At 51.7% G+C, this 21824-nt stretch overlaps 1 protein-coding gene across 2 annotated transcripts in view; it reads left to right on the forward strand.

Moving 5' to 3' along the window:
• Nucleotides 1-5599: 5599 nt before the first annotated feature.
• Nucleotides 5600-21824, forward strand: part of LOC119958476 (aldehyde oxidase 1-like) — a 267334-nt gene continuing 251109 nt past the window's right edge. Inside the window, exon 1 of one of the 2 annotated variants that reach the window (XM_038787024.1) lies at nucleotides 5600-5819. In XM_038787024.1, coding sequence (XP_038642952.1) covers nucleotides 5766-5819 — 54 coding nt within the window. In that variant the 5' untranslated portion in view covers nucleotides 5600-5765. Of the gene's footprint in view, nucleotides 5820-6061; nucleotides 6598-21824 lie in introns of those variants that run through there. The other variant, XM_038787034.1, reaches the window with a different exon arrangement.

A 21824-nucleotide genomic window follows, 5' to 3' on the forward strand; every position in this document is an offset into this window, starting at 1 on the left:
CTATGGTGATGGCAGCATTGCCAATGGCTCCGAGTAGGTATTCAGGGAGCCCAGTGGTGCAGTCCACGGTGAAGATATGGAATCAGCTGAGGAGGCATTTTAGGATGGAGGGGATATCGGTGTAAACGCTGCTGTGCGAGAATCGTGGGTTTGAGCTGGGGGGGGGGGGGGTGGGGGGTGGATAGTGTATACATGGGGTGGAGGGAAATGGGGCTGGTCAAGGTGAGAGATTTTATTTGGAGGAAGGGTTCGCCAGTCTGGAGGAGCTAAGGGAGAGGGTAGAGCTGCCGAGGGGTAGTGAGTTCAGGTATCTGCAGGTTAGGGATTTTGCGTGAAAGGTCTGGAGGGGATCCCTAGATTGCCGGGATACACCCTGCTAGAGTGACTGCTGCTTCCAGATATGGAAGGGGATGGAAGAATTGGGAACATATACAAGTGGCTGGGGGAGCAGGGAGGTGAGCAGGTGGTGAAGATCAAGGAGAAATGGGAAGGGGAGTTGGGAGGGGAGATCAATTGGGGAGTATAGAGTAAGGCACTGCGAAGGGTAAACGGGACCTCCTCTTGTGCAAGGATGAGCCTGATACAGTTTAAGGTGGTGCACAGGGGACATATGACTCGGACGAGAATAAGTGGATTCTTTCAGGGGGTAGCAGATGAATGTGAGAGGTGTGGGTGGGGACCAGCGAATGACACGCACATGTTTTGGGGTTACGAAAAATTGGGAAGAGTCTGGGCGGGAGAGTTCCCTGGTTTAGCCTCTCCAACAGTTTTACATTATCGGTAATAAATACAGTCTGGATGAAAAATTCTCTAACCTGAGTTGTGTTCGTACCAATACTAAACTAATTAGCAAATGATTGCAGTGTCGTTGTCCACTCTTTACAATATTTGCAAGCCACTCGATTCTGCTTCAATTCTGCTGACAAGAAACTTATCCTGTCCTAGAATGTCGTTAAAACAAAACTCATGAATCAGCCCATGCCAGGTCAGCCATATTTTCCACCTCCTGGAGACGTTGAAGGAGAAACTGGAATAGGATCATAGAATCATAGAATTTAGTTTTCTTTCAATGTATTGTATTACAAACATGTATCAAAACAGGTTCTAACAAATAAACACCCAGGAAACATACTTCCCAGCAATCAACTATACAGTCTGTACAGATTTGTTCCCTGTTTCTGGCGGGTGCAGCTCAAGTTGGGGTTAGGCCGCCATGGGGAGCTGGGGGGATCGGGGCTCAAGGGGGCCCTGCGGGGCGGTGGTGTTGTGGGGGAGGATGTGCGCGGGTTTGCCATGCTAACCCCTGTATCGTGTGTTCCTGTACCGGGGGCAACCCTAGGCCCTGCCTGCCTGCCCACTGACCACCCATAACTCTCACTGACCACCGTGGCCACTGGTCTTGCGGCTGAAGGCTATTGCTAATGGGGAATTGGCAATCGTGGTAAAATGAGCACTTCACACATCCCAAGTGGATCCTCATGGGTGTGCAGGTCATTTAGCATGTGGGGATCATTGCCTAGCATCCCAATGACACGTTTAAATTTTTTTTTAGAGTACCCAATTATTTTTTTCCCAATTAAGGGGCAATTTACCAATGTGTGGCCAATCCAGGTAACCTGCACATCTTTAGGTTGTGGGGGTTAAACCCATGCAGACATGGGGAGAATGTGCAAACTCCACACGGACAGTGACCCAGGGCCGGGATTCTAACCCGGGTCCTCAGCACCGCAGTCCCAGTGCTAACCACTGCGCCACATGCCGCCCTAGCCCAATGACATATTGTTGCATGGACGCTGTGTTTGAACACTGGGGGAGGCAGCACCACAGACGCAGCAGCCAACCGCCGAATACCCAGGGGATGGACCCATCCCCGGGCACATGTTTGCGCCGGGTGTGCCTGGGCAGGGCATGTCAGATGGGGAGCATATGTCCGCCTTCCTTGCTCTACGGCTATGTGTGTCCCCAGGTTGCACATCAGAGGTGGAACAGCCAGCTGCTTACCTTGTTGTGTGGCCTTCGCTGCCTCTGGCGGGCATCCTCTGGGGCTCTGGAGCCGGAGGGCTCCGCCATATTTGTCAGCAGCACATGAACTGCTGTGCCGCCCTGTTCTTGGTGCTGGCTGCAAGGCGTGGCCTCATCATAGGGGTGGAACTCAAGTGACCTGATAGCGACCATCGCCAGCCCATATGGTGGGTCCAGGTTGCCCCCTCCTCCCGCTCGGTGCCCATAAGGCCCTGTTGGTAACCCCAGGATGGAGGGGCAGCTGGTTTGAGCCCAGGCTGACTGCGCCTTCTGGCTGTGCCAGCCCTGGCGGCTCACCAATAAATGCACCATGGTGTCGATGCCCTCGGCGATGCTCCTCAGTGATTGGGCCATGCCCTGCATTGCCTCAGCAATGCCCACCTGCGACTGGGTCAAGCTCCGCCGTGCCTCGACCATTCCCATCTGAGAGTGTGACATGTCCCGCAGAACATCATCAAGGTCAGCCTGGTACTGGGTGACATCCCCCAGCGAGACAGACATTCTGTGGAGACCCTCAGCCATGGCCGTCACCATCTGTGCGATGCCTTGGACATCTTCACTAATGGTGCTGATGTTGTGCACCGGCGTATCCATTGAGGTCGCCACCCTAGCAGTGTTGGCCTCGGTGCCGCTCATTGATGGCAACATCTCCTGTGCCCGCAGCCCCTTGGCTCCTCCAATGGACTATGGACCTGCTGGTGTGTCGCTGAATCTGCTTTTGAATGTCCCAGCCGCTCCCTATCATCTCCATCAGCTCCAGTTAAACCTGTTCCAAAGACTCAGCATCAGGCTGGGACCCAGCTGGGTGCTGGCATCCAGCAGGCCTCCGACTGCTGTCTCCCACCTGGGGGTTCCTGCCTCCACCTGATGGACATCATCAGCAATGTGCTGCTCACCAGATTGTGCCCCAGAAGCCTGACCAGCAACGTTTCCCACCGAGATGTGTGTGTCTGCGCTAGTGGAGGCGGGGATGACAGCTATGATGCGTCGATTGTGGCTCTTCTCCAAGGTGGTCTTATGCGAGGCAGGGGAGGGGGCCACCTTGGATGGGCAGGCACCACCGGCTGGAGGACCTGTGGGAGAATGAGCATGTGGTCAGTGGGGGGGGGGGGGAGGGGGGGCGGGGGGGGGGGGGGGGGGTGTCAGTCTGTATGGAAATAACAACTTATGTCTGATACTCCATCTAGGTGGCTGGTTTAGCACAGGGCTAAAGAGCTGGCTTTGAAAGCAGACCTAGGCAGGCCAGCAGCACGGTTCAATTCCCGTACCAGCCTCCCTGAACAGGCGCTGGAATGTGACTGCTATGGGCTTTTCACAGTAACTGCATTGAAGCCTACTTGTGACAATAAGCGATTTTTATTCATTCAGGTGGGGCCTGGTGGTTCCGCACTTCTGTGGCGTGTGCCGACCTCTGCATTGGTGACTGCTTTGACCTCGGCCACCCACCCATCACCTACAGGGCCCATTCCTCAAATGTTGTGAGGGGCAGCACGGTAGCATGGTGGTTAGCATAAATGCTTCACAGCTCCAGGGTCCCAGGTTCGATTCCCGGCTGGGTCACTGTCTGTGCGGAGTCTGCACGTCCTCCCCGTGTTTGCGTGGGTTTCCTCCGGGTGCTCCGGTTTCCTCCCACAGTCCAAAGATGTGCGGGTTAGGTGGATTGGCCATGCTAAATTGCCCATAGTGTCCTAAAAAGTAAGGTTAGGGGGGGGGTTGGGTTACGGGTATAGGGTGGATACGTGGGTTTGAGTAGGGTGATCATTGCTCGGCACAACATCGAGGGCCGAAGGGCATGTTCTGTGCTGTACTGTTCTATGTTCTATGATTCTTATGTCCGGCACCCTTTCCCAGCGATTATGGGAGAGCTTCTCCTGCGGAGACACAAAGATCGCATCATTAGGCGCACACGCGGGTCACTGTGCTGGAGAGGTTGTGAAGGAAGGGTTGGGGTGATGAGAGGGTTGGGGTGAAGCGAGAGGGGGGGGTATGAAGGGTGGGTGCGGGGCCAGATGGGCTGTTGGGGGGATAGGGTTGGGGGGAGGGTGCGGTGGTGTCAACTCACCCATGCTGCCCAGTGAAGGTCGTTGACCTTTTTGCGGCACTGGAGGCCAGTCCTCCTGGTCACACTGCCCGAGCTGACGGCCGCTGCCACTTTGTCCCAGGCGGCACTGGTTGCCCTGTGGCTCACCCACCGGGATCCTCGGGGGAACAGGACATCCCTCCTGGCCTCGACTGCATCTAGGAGCCTCCCAGGTCTGCATCCCCGAGTCGTGGGAGTGATCGTTTCACCGCCATGGCTGTGAGCCGAGTGGGGTTGGTTGTGCAATTGCTGTTTAAGAAGTGCTGCTTGACCTTGTTGGGGGGAGGGGTAGGGCGCTGGCGAGCATGGTCCCAGCAAATCGGCTGGCGAGTCTTCAATTGCGGCATGAAGCCCATGGGGCCTTGTTGAGGGGACCAGTTTGCTGTGTTGGGTAAGCTGGGTCTGCGAGGACTGCGTTTACAGCAGCAGTGAGAGAGACAGGCTTCCAACACTTGAAGAAATACAACTCTATTTTATTGAACTGTTAACAATCTTACATACTTAAACTGTGGGTTGACACTATGCTGAGTTGACTGGAGACCTGAGGCGAACCTGACCAGACTATCTTACTACCACATGGTGTAAGTTCTAGTTGTTTCTCATGGGCTCTGACTGTCTCAGAGGCTGGATCCGGGAAGACCAGTGCCCTCTGGCTTCATAGTGGTAGTGTCCTGTCTGGTGATTGGCTGCTGTATTCTGTGTGTTCATTGGTCATCCTGTGTGTCAATCAATGCCTGTCTGTGCACCATCATATACTTGTGTGTATATTATGACACAGTTAACTTTGAATAGGTTGCCGGTCTCGCTGGGCCGAGCACCAGAAAGCTTGCGGCAGTTCCCGCTCACCACCACACTTAGCAATCTTTTCGGAGAATCGAGCCTTTGGTTTCAGACAAACATACTACAGACAGTAAATGGTTAAGTTTGTACATTCTTCTTATTAGGCAGTCCTTCAGGACTGAGTAGAGGAATGTACGGTATATGCCTGCAAAGTGTGTGAAATTCAAACTACTTCAAATAAACTGGCTCTTGACTTTTTTCCTGCCATTCAAATAGTCCACCAGAAGGCAACACAACCGTGAATCATTCCATTTTGAAGAGTATCTCCAACATCAAACTAGTTACTGAATCACAGAGCGGCTTCGAAACCATTAATGAATGGCAGAAACACAAGGCATTGCTGGAGGACCTTGCACTGTCTCTTGAGCAGGGAATAGCCTTGTGATGATCGGAATACCTTGCCCCTTTAAGAGGCATGGCATTGCCCCTTTAAGAGGCTTGGAACCCTGGGGGACTCCGATCTTGCTACGCCCTCTGGGAAACAGTATTTAAGATGAGACTCCATTTTGCGAGCACACTTCTCTTGGATGCTGCCATTGTTCAATGCTTATTAAAGCCTTTGAAATGAAAATTGCTTGTTGTCACGAGTATGCTTCAATGAAGTTACTGTGAAAAGCCCCTAGTCGCCACATTCCGGCGCCTGTCCGGGGAGGCTGGTACGGGAATCGAACCATGCTGCTGGCTTACTTGGTCTGCTTTAAAAGCCAGTGATTTAGCCTGGTGAGCTAAACCAGCCCTACTGACCTAACTTTCACGTCATAATTGAGAGTGCCTCAAGCCTGGAAGTTCAGGAACCTGTAAAGACCAGAGGGAATCTCTCGGGATGTCTCAACACATCATTGCAGACGAGCTTGTGTTCTTTGTAAATGGGCGCAAGGTAAGATTAAAGCACATCGAGAGAACCATGTCCGTCAGATTTTTTAACTGAAACTGGTCAGGTTTCTGCCTCTCCGGATATTTGAACAGCTCTAGAGACTGACATTCCAGGGCAGTATGAGTGTCGCAACCTAATATCTTTTCAATGTGGTGTTTAACTTCTCTCTGTCTCTCTCCCCTGGGCCGGCTCAAGGTACCGGCAACTGGGGCTGTCGTCCGGGGCGCCATGTGCTAGGGGGCGCCATCGTGAGACAAAAACCTAACTTGTTTGAAGAGAAAAGGAACCAGAAGAAGGAAAGAGAGAGCGAGACTAAACAAATTGTGAGTTAAACCCTCACAATCTTAGTTTGGGCTACAATAAGCTGAACTAGCCACAAGTGGGCTGAAAGCAAACTTTAGAAGAATAATGCCTCACACTCTGAGACTGGCTCGGAATTTTTCCTCCTCGGAGCACTGCAGGTTCTGAGCTGCTATTTAGCCCTCTTGGAATGCGCAGCTTAGGTCAGCGAGAGTCAGGTATTTTAGATTAACTGGGTCTAATTGCAAGCTTCCCGAAATTTCATTATGCTTCTGGTGCTCTCGAAGTGTTTAAAAAAAACGCACACACAAGGAAGGCAGATTTTGCTGCCGTAAATAGCATTGGAGGGAGTTTCTGGGCACTCCTTGCCGAGTTAACCAAAAAAGATGTGGGTTGTATGCTGCCAAACCCTTTGCACTTCTCACTAAGTGGCAATGAAGAAGCAGACAATTGGCGTCTGAGGTCCTGGATCTAAAAAGAGGTAGGTCAAGGTTCTTGGCTATTTGTTCTCTTTAATTTTTCTCTTATGAACCAATATCTGGTGTCATGTTTTGCAAGTAAATTCTCACAAGTATTCACTGTTGAAAATTACTGCTGGAGAGGTAATATTGTACCTGGGCAGCTCCTGCTGCAATGTCAGGGGCCAAATTATATTTAAAAATTATACTTGTAAGGGCGCCGGAGTTCAGCTTGCCCGGGGCGCCAGCAATCCTAGGGCCGTTTGTGTCTCTCCCTGTGTGTGTGTGTCTCTTTGACTCGAGCTACCTTTCTGTGTTCTTTCTCTATTTCTTATGTTATCTTCATTCCTATGTTTGGTGTGTGTCTATCTGTGTGTGACTGTGTGTGTCTCTTCCCTGTGTCTATGTGTGTGTCTCTCTCTGTGCCTCCCTCTCCCTGTGTCTGTCTCTCTCTCTGCCTCTCTCTCCCTGTGTGTGTGTCTCTCTTTCTCCCTGGGTTTGTGTGCCTCTGTCTTCCGGTGCGTGTCTCTATCTCTGTGTCTCTCTCTCTCTCTGTCTCTCTCTGTCTCTCCCTGTGTTTCTCTCTCCCTGAGTCTCTCCTCCTCTCTGTCCCTGTGTTTGTGTCTCTGTCTTCCTGTGTGTCTCTATCTCCCTGTGTCTCTTTCTCCCTATGACCGTGTCTCTCTCTCCCTCTCCCTATGTTTCTCCTCCTCTCTGTCCCTGTGTCTGTGTGTCTCATTGTCCCTGTCCTGTGTGTTTTTGTCTCCCTGGGTCTGTGTCTTTCTCTCTCTGCGCCTCTCTCTCCCTATGTCTGTGTGTCTCTGTATCACTCATGTGAGCTCCTTCTTTGCTTGTGATTTTGTCACACTCCAAACCTCCCTCTTCCATTTTTTTTTGAATGATCAGGTGTAAAATTCCACCCTCCGCTCCACTGGCCCCCCACATAACTGCCAACCTGTTGCCTTTTTGCATTTATTCAACTTTTCCAACATGTTCAACTCTGTTGATGAGAGGCTGTGAGAGAGCCCCTTCGAACACAACACCCTGAACCAAGCCACGGGCCATGGGTTTATTGCGGCTGTGTGTCCACATTTTTCTGATTGTGCTTTAATCCCCTCTAATAGTTAGACCTTATAAAAGGTTAATCCGCTCTAATAATAATCTTTATTATTGTCACAAGGAGGCTTACATTAACACTGCAATGAGGTTACTGTGATAAGCCCCGAGTCACCACACTCCGACGGCAACCATTCACGACTGTATTGCATAGTACTTTGTTGGTGCCCTTGTGGGCTCCGCCTATGGACCATTGTATTGTATTATACTGTATTGTACCATGTTGGTGCCCTTGTGGGCTCCGCCCCTGGCTCCGTCCCCTCGGGGGAGGTATATAGAGCTGCTGCCCTGTAGGCAGCACTCGGTACAGACCAGTCGCAGGCAGGCACAGATCTAGCTTATTAAAACCATTGTTCACTTGTGTGAATTGATGGTCTCATCAATTTAATCAACTACAACATCGCGATGGAAGCAGCCCTCAAACTTGATCGACTGGAACTCGACCCACAGGCCGCTGAAGCCAAAGGGATTTTTTCGCACTGGCTCCGCTGTTTTGAGGCTGGCCTCACCGCCTCCTCCTCATCCTCCGTCACCGGCGAACAGAGGCTGAGCCTCCTCCACACCCAGTTGAGCCAGAAAATCTCCGTGCAAATTGAGGAAGCGAACATGGACGCAGACGTGGGCGCGATCCTGAAAAGGCAATACGTGAGGCCGGTGAATGAAGTGTTTGCGTGGCATCTCCTCGAGGAATCACTGGAGGAGTACCTACGCGACCTGAAAGTACATAGAACATAGAACAGTACAGCACAGAACACTCCCTTCGGCCCTCGATGTTGTGCCGAGCAATGATCACCCTACTCAAACCCACGTATCAAAGTACTTGCGCGAAGCTGCAACTACAAGGCGGCCACGGCCTCGCAACACATGAAACTTGCCGTCCGGGATTCCTATGTGGCTACAGTCTGGTCCAACTAGGCCACACAGCGCCTGCTCAAGAAGGGCGCCCTCGATCTAAAAGAGACGGTAAAACTAGCCACCTGCCTAGAAGTAGAGTTTCAGAGCCTCAACGCTTTCACCTCCGACCACGCAACCCCCTTGTGGACACCCGACCAGAGGGTGCCCAGGCCTGTACCGCGCGGCTGCCTGCCCAACCCGGGGGGAGCTACCCTGCTATTTCGGCGGCCAGCACCAGTCCCCAGGCAGCGTTGCCAGGCTCGGAACACGACCTGCAGTGACTGCGGCAAGAAGGACACTTTGCCAAAGTTTGCTTGGCCAGGTCCAAAACCTCCAAATCACAGGCCTGACTCTCAGACTCAGGCCTGCAGACTCTGCAGCGTGGCTGCGTGCCTGCCGCCTCCACCCTCTCCAGACGCGTCATCTGCCCGTGTTGACCATGGGGGCAGCCATCTTCGAATCTACCCAACACGTGTGACTCATGGGGACCGCCATCTTGGCCGCCGTCTCCCACACAGCCCTCCATGTGCGACTCATGGGGGCCGCCATCTTGGCCACCACCTTCATTGCCGCCCGACACGTGCGACCGATGGGGTTGCCATCTTGGCTGCCACCTTCATCGGCGACCGACGGGGGCAGCCATCTTGGGACCACCCCACCACCTCCGACCACGCCGGCTCCCCGCAACTCGGCGCGGTTACCCTCGACCAGTCACGCCCAAAGCACCTCAGGAACTCAATGATGACCGTCCGGGTCAATGGACACAAAACAACCTGCCTGTTTGACTCCGGTAGCACAAAGAGCTTCGTTCACCCAGACACGGTAAGGCGCTGTTCTCTCCAAATCTGCCCCATATTTCAAACAATCTCCCTTGCTTCTGGATCACATTCAGTGCAGATCCGGGGGTACTGTGTCGCAAACCTCGCGATACAGGGCGCCAAGGAAGCCAATTTTAAACTCTATGTACTCCCCGATCTCTGTGCTCCTCTCCTGTTAGGACTGGACTTCCAGTGCAACCTCAGGAGCCTGACCCTGAAGTTCGGCAGACCCCTGCCCCCTCTCACCGTATGTAGCTTCGCGACCCTGTAGGCCGACCCTCCCCCACTCTTCACAAACGTCACCGCCGACTGTAAACCCGTCGCCACCAGGAGCAGGCTGTACAGTATCCAGGACAGGACATTTATCAAGTCCGAGGTCCAGCGGCTCTTGAGGGAGGGGGTCATCGAGGCTAGTAATAGCCCCTGGAGAGCCCAGGTGGTGGTCGTCAGGATTGAAGAGAAGAACTGGATGGTTGTAGAACATAGAACATAGAACAGTACAGCACAGAACAGGCCCTTCGGCCCTCGATGTTGTGCCGAGCAATGATCACCCTACTTAAACCCACGTAACCCGTATACCCGTAACCCAACAATCCCCCATTAACCTTACACTACGGGCAATTTAGCATGGCCAATCCACCTAACCCGCACATCTTTGGACTGTGGGAGGAAACCGGAGCACCCGGAGGAAACCCACGCACACACTGGGAGGACGTGCAGACTCCACACAGACAGTGACCCAGCCGGGAATCGAACCTAGGACCCTGGAGCTGTGAAGCATTGATGCTAACCACCATGCTACCGTGTAGACTACAGCCAAACTATAAACCGGTACACGCACCTCGATGCGTACCCCCTTCCCCGGATAGCCGACATGGTGAATCAGATCGCACACTACTGGGTGTTCTCGACGGTGGATCTGAAGTCCACATACCACCAGCTCCCAATCCGCCCGGAGGATCGCCACTACACAGACTTTGAGGCAGACGGCCACCTCTTCCACTTCCTCCGGATCCCCTTTGGCGTCACCAACAGGGTCTCGGTCTTCCAAAGAACGATGGACCGAATGGTGGACCAGTACGGGCGGCGGGCCACATTTCTATACTTTGACAACGTCACCATCTGTGGCCACGACCAACAGGACCACGAGACCAACCTTCAAAACTTTCTCCAAACCGCCCAAGCTCTCAACCTCACTTATAACAAGGAGAAACGTGTTTTGCGCACAACCCGACTGGCCATCCCTGGCTATGTCATGGAAAACAGAGTCCTAGGGCCCGACCCCGACCGCATGCGCCCCCTCCTGCAACTCCCCCTTCCCCTCTGCCCCAAGGCCCTGAAAAGATGCCTTGGGTTCTTTTCCTATTATGCCCAGTGGGTCCCCAACTATGTGGACAAAGCCCGCACACTGATCAAAGCCACCACCTTCCCACTGACGGCTAAGGCCTGCCAGGCCTTCAGCCGCATCAAGGCAGATATTGCCAAAGCTGCAATGCGCGCGGTGGATGAATCCATCCCCTTCCAGGTGGAGAGTGACATGTCAGAGGTCGCCCTCACCGCTACCCTTTATCAGGCAGGCAGGCCCGTAACCTTTTTCTCCCGTACCCTCAACATCTCTGCGATTCAACACTCCGCAGTCGAAAATGAAGCTCAAGCCATTGTGGAAGCTGTACGGCATTGGTGGCACTACCTCGCTGGTAGGAGGTCTACCCTCGTAACCGACCAACGGTTGGTAGCCTTCACGTTCGACAACACGCAGCAGGGCAAGATCAAGAACGATAAAATCTTGAGGTGGAGAATCGAACTCTCGACCTATAATTACGATATCGTGTATCGTCCTGAGAAGCTCAATGAGCCCCCAGATGCCCTGTCCCGCGGCACAGGCGCCAGCGCACAAGTTGACCTTCTCCGGGCCATCCACAATGCCCTCTGCCACCCGGGCGTTACCCGGCTTCTCCACTACATCAAGGCCCGCAACCTGCCCGACTCAACCGAGGAGGTCAGGGCCATGACCAGGGACTGCCATATCTGCGCGGAGTGTAAGCCGCACTTCTTTCGACCAGATAAGGCCCATCTGATGAAGGCACCCGGCCTTTCGAGCACCTCAGTACGGACTTCAAAGGGCCCCTCCCTTCTACCAACCGCAATGTGTATTTTCTCAACATCATTGTTTCCCCTTTGCAATCCCTTGCCCCGACATCACTGCGGCCACCGCCATTAAGGCCCTGCATAGTATATTCACCTGGTTTGGTTTCCCCACTTACGTCCACAGTGACAGGGGCTCCTCGTTTATGAGCGACGAACTGCGTCAGTACCTGCTCGGTAAGGGCATTGCCACGAGCAGGACTATCAGTTACAACCCCCAGGGAAACGGACAGGTAGAGAGGGAGAATGCAACGTATTCCAAGGTATGGAAGGCCGTACTCCTGGCCCTATGGTCAAGTGGTCTCCCAGTTTCCCGCTGGCAGGAGGTCCTCTCCGACGCTCTCCACTTCTTTAGGTCACTCCTTTGCACAGCCACGAATGAGATCCCTCATGACCGCCTATTTGGTTTCCCTAGGAAATCCACCTCCGGGGTCCCGCCTCCGACCTGGCTGACGACACCGGGGCCCGTACTCCTCCAAAAACATGTGAGGAGCCATAAGTCCGACCCCCTGGTCGAGAGAGGTTCACGCCAACCCCCAGTATGCCTACGTGGCGCACCTCGATGGCCGGCAAGATACAGTCTCCCTCAGGGACCTGGGACACGCAGGATCCCCTACGGCCATCACCTACCTCCCCTGCCCCTGCATGGTCTACAACACCACTTCTACACCCCCACCCCCCCATCGCCGACCTATAGGGATGAAGCTCCAGAAGGCACGGTCCCGGAATCAACACCCGTGCCCGCCCCAACGAGTTCAACACCCGTGCCCGCAGTGAAACCAGAGCTCAGGCGATCGCAGCACACGATCAGGGCACCGGACAGACTCAACCTGTGAGCCACTTCACCCCTGCTGGACTTCAATTTTTTTAACAGGGAGTGAATGTGGTGGATGTATTATGGCAACCATTCACCGCTGTATTGCATTGCACTATGTTGTTGCCCTTGTGGGCTCCACCTATGGACCACTATTGTATTACACCGCATTGTATCATGTTGGTGGTCTTGTGGGCTCCGCCCCCTCGGGGGGAGGTATATAGAGCTGCTGCCCTGCAGGCGGCTCTCAGTGCAGAGCAGTCGCAGGCAGGCACTGTTCTAGCTGATTAAAACCACTGTTCACTTCAACTCTACGTTTTGTGAATTGATGGTCGCATCACAGAGGAAATGCATGCAGACACAGGAAGAACGTACAGACTCCACACAGACAGTGACCCAAGTGGGAATTGAACCTGGGTCACCGGAGCTGTGAAGCAACAGTGCTAACCACTGTGCTACCGTGCCGGCTGTGACAATTAACAGAATTTGAGTCACAGGACAGATGTACGAATAATAGTAACTGATGGGGGGGATGTGTGCTGAAATTGGCAGCCCACCTGCCATATTTAAATGACTAATCAAGGGTCAATAAACATTATCAAGTCAATTGACCCTGATAATACATTTTCCACAGCATGAAATGTTTGGTGAATGTGGCTGGATGGGAGCGGAGAGCCCAATTTTAAAAATTAAATACTTCAAGGACGGGAAGGAAAGGTGGGAGGGGAGTGTCACTCTTCAGGGGCTGGCCTTTGCCAGTCACAGGGTGGCACCCTTCGGTTGACCCCTCTCCCACCAGTTCTTTTTACCTGCTCCCTCCCTTACACCCACCCCCTCCCAACCTCTGCCTTCTTCCCTAACCTACCCAAGCCCTTCTGGCCCAAGACCCTCGAATTATCTGCTCTCGGGATCCATAGGCCTTGCTTTCTATCTTATCGTGTAGTCCGGAAACTGCCTCTACCGCCTTTGTGGTAATGCCAGGACTGATGGAGCTACTAGCCAATCCGATTAGCCAGCAGCTTCAGAGAGTGGGACTTCCTCCCTAATAATGGCAGAAGTCCTAGTCAACTCTTGTTATACTTCCCCAAGGCAATGTATGGTTTCTTGGGATGGAGGGGGCGTGCGTCACCCCCCCCCCCCCCCCCCCCCCCCCCCCGTATTATTCAGGTCCACAACTCTGTCTGTTGTCTCATGGGTATGATGACCATAGTATTTTTCTGAAGAGCAGGCATCTCCTGATGTCCTGGCCAATAACTATTTTTCATAAATCAGCTGTTATTTTATTATGTTATCACAGTGACTACACATGAAAAACATCTCATTGGCGATAAAGAACTTTAGGGACATCATCAGGTCATGACCTCTTTCCAGTGCCAGTTGTGGCTCCGTTTGTTCTTGCCTCTACATCAGCAGGTTCATAGTTCAAGTCCCACTTCATGGCTCGATGCTCCCGTGCTGTCCTGGTGCTCCCGTGTTGTTCTGCAGGAGTGTTGCATTGTTGGAGGTGCCGTTTTTTGAGATATTAAACCAAAGCCCCATTTGTCTTTTTGAGTGAATATAAAAGATCCCATAACCCGAGTTCAAAGTAGTGCAGTGGGGCAGCACGGTAGCATAGTGGTGAGCACAATTGCTTCACAGCTCCAGTGTTCCAAGTTCGATTCCCGGCTTGGGTCACCGTCTGCACATTCTCCCTGTGTGTGTGCTTGGGTACTTCCTCCGGGTGCTCCGGTTTCCTCCCACATTCCAAAGATGTGCAGGTTAGGTGGATTGGCCCTGCTAAATTGCCCTGAGTGTCCAAAATTGCCCTTAGTGTTGGGTGGGGTTACTGGGTTATGGGGATAGGGTGGGGTTGTGGGCTTGGGTGGGGTGCTCTTACCAAGAGCCGGTGCAGACTCGATGGGCCGAATGGCCTCCTTCTACACTGTAAATTCTATGATTCTATAGTGCAGGGGCGTTGACCTCAGTAACATTTTTCCCTCAATCAACATCACAAGAATAGTCATGATCACCTTGCTATTTGTGGGAATTTGCTGTGCCCAAATTTGCTGCTGCATTTCCCACAGTACAGCTTCTTCATTGACTGTAACATGTTTTAAGGGGCCGGTGTTGTGAAAAAATGTTATAGAAATGTAAGTCTTTTGTTATTTTGGTCAATAAAATCATTGAAAGGAAATTGAGAAAGTATTTCTCTGAGGGAATAAATAATGTAAAATTTGCTCCCATAATGGCTAACTTCAAAGAAGTGTCCAAAATGTAGTTAGTTGCGAATGAAGAATATTAATCGAGTGGGGATGGGGAAGGGGCGGCGGGGGAAGGTGTACAGGAGAGTGGGATTAAACTAGGTGGAATATTAATGGGTGTGAGGGAAGGGGGTGGAGGGGGAAGGTGTCCAGAAGAGTGGGATTAAACTAGGTGGAATATTAATGGGGGTGGGGGAAGGGGATGGCGGGGGAAGGTGTACAGGAGAGTGAGATTAAACTGGGTGGAATATTAATGGGGGTGGGGGAAGTGGGCGGCAGGGGAAGGTGTACAGGAGAGTGAGATTAAACTGGGTGGAATATTAATGGGGGTGGGGGAAGGAAGCGGCAGGGGAAAGTGTACAGGAGAGTGGGATTAAACTGGGTGGAATATTAATGGGTGTGGGGCGTGAATAAAATAGTCAGATAGGATCATATGACAGTACTGCACTGAAGGAGGTCATTGGATTCATCAAGCTGCACTGGCTAATTCGATATGCAATCCCCAACTTATTCCCAACATCCTGACACTTTTTCTTCTTCAAATATTTATCTGATTCCCTTTTTGAAAGCAATCATTACCAACAACAAATCAAGCAGCACATTTCTAATCCTGAGTGCTCATTGCCTAATAACGTTTATCCTCCTAGTTTCACGTGTTGTCACAGTTCTGATGGCTCAACGGTAAGGGGAATAGACAGGCGTTTCTGCAGACACAAATGAGATTCCAGGATGGTATGTGCCTCCCTAGAGCAAGGGCCAAGGATGTCTCGGAGCAGCTGCAGAACATTCTGGAGGGGGAGGGTGAACAGTCAGCTGTCATGGTAAATATAGGAGCCAACAATATAGGTAAAACATTGATGAGGTCTTACAAGCTGAATTTAGGGAGTTAGGAGTTAAACTAAAACGTGGTACCTCAAAGGTAGTAATCTCAGGATTGCTGCCACTGCCATGTTCTAGTCAGAGTAGCAATGTCAGGTTAGATAAGACAAATATGTACCTTGAGAGATGGTGCAAGAGGGAGGGATTCAAATTCCTGGGACATTGGAACTGGTTCTGGGGGAGATGGGACCAGTACACCTGGGCAGGACTGGAACCAATGTCCTGGAACCAATGTTTGCTAGTTCTGTTGGGGAGGGTTTAAACTAATCTGGCAGGGGATGTGAACGGTGCAGGAAGTCAGAGGGAAGCCAGAGCCTAACGTCTGTGGTGGGTAAGTTGTTATTAGGTATTCTGAGAGACAGGATCTACAGGCATTTAGAGAGGCAAGGACTGATTAGGGACCGTCAGCATGGCTTTGTGAGTGGAAAATCATATCTCACAATTTGATTGAGTTTTTTGAAGGGGCAACCAAGAAGCTAAGATTAAGGCAGTGCAGTCGACATTATCTACATGGACATCAGCAAGGCATTTGACAAGGTGCTGCCTGGTAGATTGTTGCATACGGCTAAATCTTTTGGGATTCAGGGTGAGGCATGTAATTGGTTATAAAGTTGGCTTGACGACAGAAGACAAAGGGTGGTTGTAGAGATTGTTTTTCAAACTGGAGGCCTGTGACCAGCAGTGTGCCTCAAGGATCAGTGGTGGGTCAACTGTTATTTATTATTTATTTTAATGATTTGGATGAGAATTTAGGAGGCATGGTTAGTAAGTTTGAAGATGACACCAAGATTGGCGACATAGTGGACTGTGAAGAAGGCTATCTAGAATTGCAACGGGATCTTGATCAATTGGGCCAGTGGGCCAATGAATGGCAGATGGAACTTAATTTAGATAAATGTGAGGTGATGCACTTTGGTAGATCGAATCTGGGCAGGTCCTACTCCGTTAATGGTAGGGAGTTGGGGAGAGTTATAGAACAAAGAGATCTAGGGGTACAGGTTCATAGCTCCTTGAAAATAAAGTCACAGGTGGACAGGGTGGGAAGACGGCATTCAGCATGCTTGGTTTCATTGGTCAGAACATTGAATACAGGAGTTTGGACGTCTTGTTGAAGTTGTTCAAGACATTAGTAAGGCCACATTTGGAATACAGTATACAGTTCTGGTCATCCTATCACAGAAAGGATTTTATTAAGCTAGAAAGAGTGCCGAAAAGATTTACTAGGATGCTACTGGGACTTGTTGGTTTGAGTTAAAAGGAGAGGCTGGAGAATGTTTTTCCTTGGAGCATAGGAGGCTTAGGTGTGACCTTATAGAGGTCTATAGAATAATGAGGGGCATAGATAAGGTAGATAGTCAACATCTTTTCCCAAAGGTAGAGGAGTCTAAAACTAGAGGGCATAGGTTTAAGGTGAGAGGGGTAGATACAAAAGGGTCCAGAGGGGAAATTCTTTGACACACAGGGTGGTGAATGTCTGGAATGAGCTGCCAGAGGCAATATTAGAGGCGGGTACAATTGTGTCATTTAAGAATCATTTAGACAGTTATATGGGTAAGATGAATACAGACGAATATGGGCCAAATGTAGGCAAATAAGACTAGCTTAGTTGTAAAAACTGGGCGGCATGGACAAGTTGGGCTGAAGGGCCTGTTTCCATGCTGTAAACCTCTATGACTCTGTGGCTTGTCACTGCACTAGCACTTTCTCTGGCCTCAGCACCCTGGACCAAAAGAAATTCCTGTTTCTGGTTAATGTGGGCAGCACGGTAGCATAGTGGTTAGCGAAATTGCCTCACAGCTCCAGAGTTCCAGGTTTGATTCCGGCTTGGGTCGCTATCTGTGCGGACTCTGCACATCCTCCCCGTGCGTGCGTGGGTTTCCTCCGGGTGCTCCGGTTTCCTCCCACATTCCAAAATGTGCAGGTTAGGTGGATTGGCCATGATAAATTGCCCTTAGTGTCCAAAATAGCCCTTAGTGTTACTGGGTTATGGGGATAGGGTGGGGTTGTTGACCCTGGGTAGGGTGCTCTTTCCAAGAGTTGGTGCAGACTCGATGGGCCGAATGCCCTCCTTCTGCACTGTAAATTCTATGATAATAATCTTTATTGTCACAAGTAGGCTCACATTAACATTGAAATGAAATTATTGTCAAAACACCTTCCAAAGGAGACTTCCGGTGGCGTGGGCACGCAGGGCGGCTGCAGCGTGAAGAGCTCCCGCCGGTGGCCACGAGTCGTGGCGATTTCAGGGAAATTCCCAAGTTTCAACGCATCCCCCCCGACTACCGTCGGCCTTTGGGGCCGTCACGAGCAGCCAGCGAAGCCGGTTTAAAAACTGGTGAAGAACCCCGTGTGGGTGTTGGGGCGGCGGGGGCTGAGATCCTGGGCCCAGTGCGGCATCGGGGCCAGAGCAGCGGGGGCGGAGCTACGAGGAGGCCGAGGAGGCAGGCCAGAGTCCAGGGCGCCATGTAAGAGCGGTGTCCCACAACGAATAGCTCCCACCCAGGAGGAAGAAAGAAGGCTGGAACCTGGTCCCAGGGGAGTTCTGGATGAGTACAGAGAGGAAAGGAAGAGAGCTGGAAGATTTAAAGAAGTTTGGTAAAGTTTCTTTTTCCTCCCCTTTGTCTTTTTAAAAAAAAGAATAATTCAGATTGATGGACAGAAGGCTGGAGGGAGAGAGAGGAGAAGAGAAAGAAAGTGAAAAACAATAAGCTACTAAAGGATGCGAAAAGCAGTGTCGAAGAAAGGAGGAAATGCGGGGTCGCCGCTGAAGGAGAAGACGAATAGAAGTGGTGATAGGATAGCGGAAGCCGAACTGCAAAGCGGGGCCGTACTATTTACGGTGGAGAAGGTGACCGAGGTGATGGCGGGGGAGCTAGAAAAACAGTTTGTGAGGCACATTGAGGCTTGGAAAAAGGAGACAGCGGCCGCATTAAAGTTACTGGTGGAGGAGGCAATTGCCCCGTTGAAGGTGGCAGTGGCAAAGTCATTGGCCGAGGTGAGAGAGCAGGGCGAGAAGATGAAAGAAGTGGAGGAAGCCATGTCACGACACAGCGACCAGGTCACCTCGATGGGAGATGAGTTGCGGAGGGCTGTGGAGATTAATAGAGGTCTCCGAGCAAAGCTGGAAGACTTGGAAAACCGCTCAAGGCGGCATAATGTAAGAATTGTGGGCCTGCCCAAAGGGACAGAGGGCCCAATGCCAACACAATACTTCGCTAAGAAGTTGGCGGAGCTGATGGGGGAGGGTGAGAGCCCCTCCCAGTATGAGCTAGACGGAGCCCATCGGTCATTAAGGCCAAAGCCCGAAGTGAACGAGCCGCCAAGGGCAGTAATTATCTGCTTCCATAAGTTTTGCGTGAAGGAGAAGGTGTTAAACTGGGCGAAACGGAAGCGGGAGATACTATGGGATGGTACTACGGTCCGGATCTACCAGTGTCCGGATCTTGACAGTGGAGTTGGCAAAAAGACGAGCGGCGTTTGGGCGAGTGAAGGCGACGTTGTACAAGAAGGTTTGGTATGGTGTACCCAGCGAGGTTGAGGGTAATGTATAACGGCAAAGACTTTTATTTTGAGACAGCGGAAGCGGCTGAGGTGTTCGTGAAGGCAGAAGGCTTGGGACAGACATGAAGAGCGGAGCTGGAAGAGAGACTGTGGACTGTGTTTGAACAGCCGGTTCTTTTTACGGATTTGTATTGTAATCTACTTCTCTTTGTATTGTTATAGAGCAGGGGTGGGCAAACTACGGCCCGCGGGCCGCATGCGGCCCGCCAAAGGTCTTTATGTGGCCCACCAAGATCAAGTCATCAAAAAAAAAAAAAAAAAATTTGTTAAAAAAATTTTTTTTTTTAAATTATTTTTTTTAAATATAAGGATAATGGGGGGGGGGGGGGGCTGTTGGGTTACTGGTATAGGGTGGATACGTTGACTTGAGTAGGGTGATCATTGCTCGGCACAACATCGAGGGCCGAAGGGCCTGTTCTGTGCTGTACTGTTCTATGTTCTATATGAGGCGCCCAGAATCATAACCGGGTGAAGCGCCATTTTTGAAAAGTAGAGAAAAATAGGGCTAAAGGCAGGATGCCGCCGGGGGAAGCGCTGAGGTATATGCCGCACGCTAATTGGTTACAACCGGAACTATTAATTAATATACTATGCGGCCCTTTAAAATTGTGAATTTCTGAATGTGGCCCTTGCACGGAAACGTTTGCCCACCCCTGTTATAGAGTTTAAGTTAATGGTGGGCTGATGGGCGCTCTGTGTTGCGACGGTTAAATGTTATGCTAGTGAATTGTATGGGTTGGATTGTTGGGTTTGTTTTTTTTCTCTGGGACTGGGTAGAAGGGGATTATATGTCTTGGAGGAGGGGAGCCACCTACACTAACTAGCTAAAGTCAGTCAGCTAGTGAACGGAGGTGAGAGGAGAGGAGGGCTGCGGACATTGGAGCCCGGATAGCAGGCGTCAATGGGCCTACGAGGCGAGCGAGAGGGGGGGAGGAAGGGTTGGATGCTGGGGGATGTTGTTTCTGGGGGAAAGGTAGGGGGGTTTTCGGGAGGGGGGGAAAAGGGGTTTGATGTTAACAATGGACAGGGGCGGGTCAGGCTTATGGGGCAGGGCCCAGCAGAACGTTGATGGTGGATAAGAAAGGTGGGGAGGGTGAGAGACTCCCAGTAAGGATAGTTACGTGGAACGTGAGAGGGCTAGGAGGTCCGGTCAAGGGTGCTTGCGCATCTTAAAAGTCTGAAAACCGATGTGGCAATGCTGCAGGAGACTCACTTGAGGATGAAGGACCAGGTGAGACTTAAAAAGGGTTGGGTTAGCCAAGTGTTTGACTCTGGATTTGATGGAAGGGCTCGAGGGGTAGCAGTGTTGGTCAGCAAAAGGGTACGCTTCCAGATGGAGAAGGTAGTGGCAGATCGGGGGGTAGATATGTGATTGTGGCCGGGGCGCTGGACGGGAGATTAGTGGCGCTGGTAAGTGTATACGGTCCCAACTGTGACGATGCGGGATTTGCGAGGAAGGTGTTTGGGGCCATTCCTGATTTGGACACACACGAGCTGATTGTGGGGGGGGGGGGGGGGGGGGGGGGGGGACTGGAACCTGGTGCAGGAGCCAAGGTTGGACAGATCATGGCCACGCTCGCTGGTCCCATCGGGGAGGGGGGGGGGGGGAAAAAGGCGCTAGCTGGGCTAATGGTGGAAATGGGAGGGGTGGACCCTTGGAGGTTCCTGCACCCAGGGGAACGGGAGTACTCGTTTTTCTCAGCAGTCCATAGGGTATACTCGCGGATTGACTTTTTTGTGGTGGGAAAGGCTTTGGCTGGAGTCAAGGGGTCGGAATACTCTGCAATTGCTGTGTCAGATCACGCGCCACATTGGGTGGATATGGTACTGGAGAAGGGGATAGCGCAGAGGCCGGGGTGGAAACTGGATTTGGGGCTTTTAGGGAACCACATATTCTGTGAAAAAATTGAAAAGGTAATTTAGGAATGTGTAAGATTCAACTGTACGGGTGAGGTGTCAATGGCAGTTGTCTGGGAGGCTCTAAAGGCGGTAGTGAGGGGTGAGGTAGTTTTGTTAAAGGCCAGGGTGGACAAAGAGGAGAGGTTGGAGCAGCAGAGGCTAATAGATGAGATGTTGGAGGCAGATAGGAGTTATGCGGAGGATGGGAACCCAGTGATGCTGGGAAAGAGGAAGGAACTACAGGCGAGCTTTGACCGACTATTCACCAGGAAGTAGGTGCGCCAACTGAGGCGAGTGAGGGGTGCAGTTTATGAACATGGAGACAAGGCAGGGCGTATGTTAGCAGGTCAGCTCCGGAGGGAGGTAGCAGCAAGGGAAATTCTTCAGGTAAGGGATAGGGCCGGGAAGTTGGTGGTGGCTCCGGAGCTGATTAACAAGGTTTTTGAGGAATTCTACGAGAGGTTGTACAGGTCAGAGCCACCCGGGGGAGACCGTGAGATGCTGGAATTTCTGGATGGGTTGGAGTACCCAAGGCTAGGGGAGGGGGACAAGGCTACATTAGAAGGAGCAATACTGGAGCAGGAGATAAAAGATGCGATTGGGAGGATGCAGTCGGGGAAGGTGCCAGGGCCGGATGGGTTTCCTGTGGAATATTATAAAATATTTAAGTATAAGTTGGCATCCCTGATGGTAGGGATGTTTGAAGAGGCGATAGGGAAAGGAGTGCTGCCGCAACCCTTGAGGCAGGCATCGATTTCACTGTTGCTTAAAAAGGATGAGGATCCGGGACTTCCGGTGGCTGTGATGACGTAGGAAGCCACACATTTAGGAGCTCCCAGTTTAAATGGACTTTTAGGCTCTTTTTAGAGCCCAAAACGGAAATT

The sequence above is a fragment of the Scyliorhinus canicula genome, chromosome 2 (assembly GCF_902713615.1).
Source record: "Scyliorhinus canicula chromosome 2, sScyCan1.1, whole genome shotgun sequence".
In the NCBI taxonomy this organism is placed as follows: Eukaryota; Metazoa; Chordata; class Chondrichthyes; order Carcharhiniformes; family Scyliorhinidae; genus Scyliorhinus; species Scyliorhinus canicula.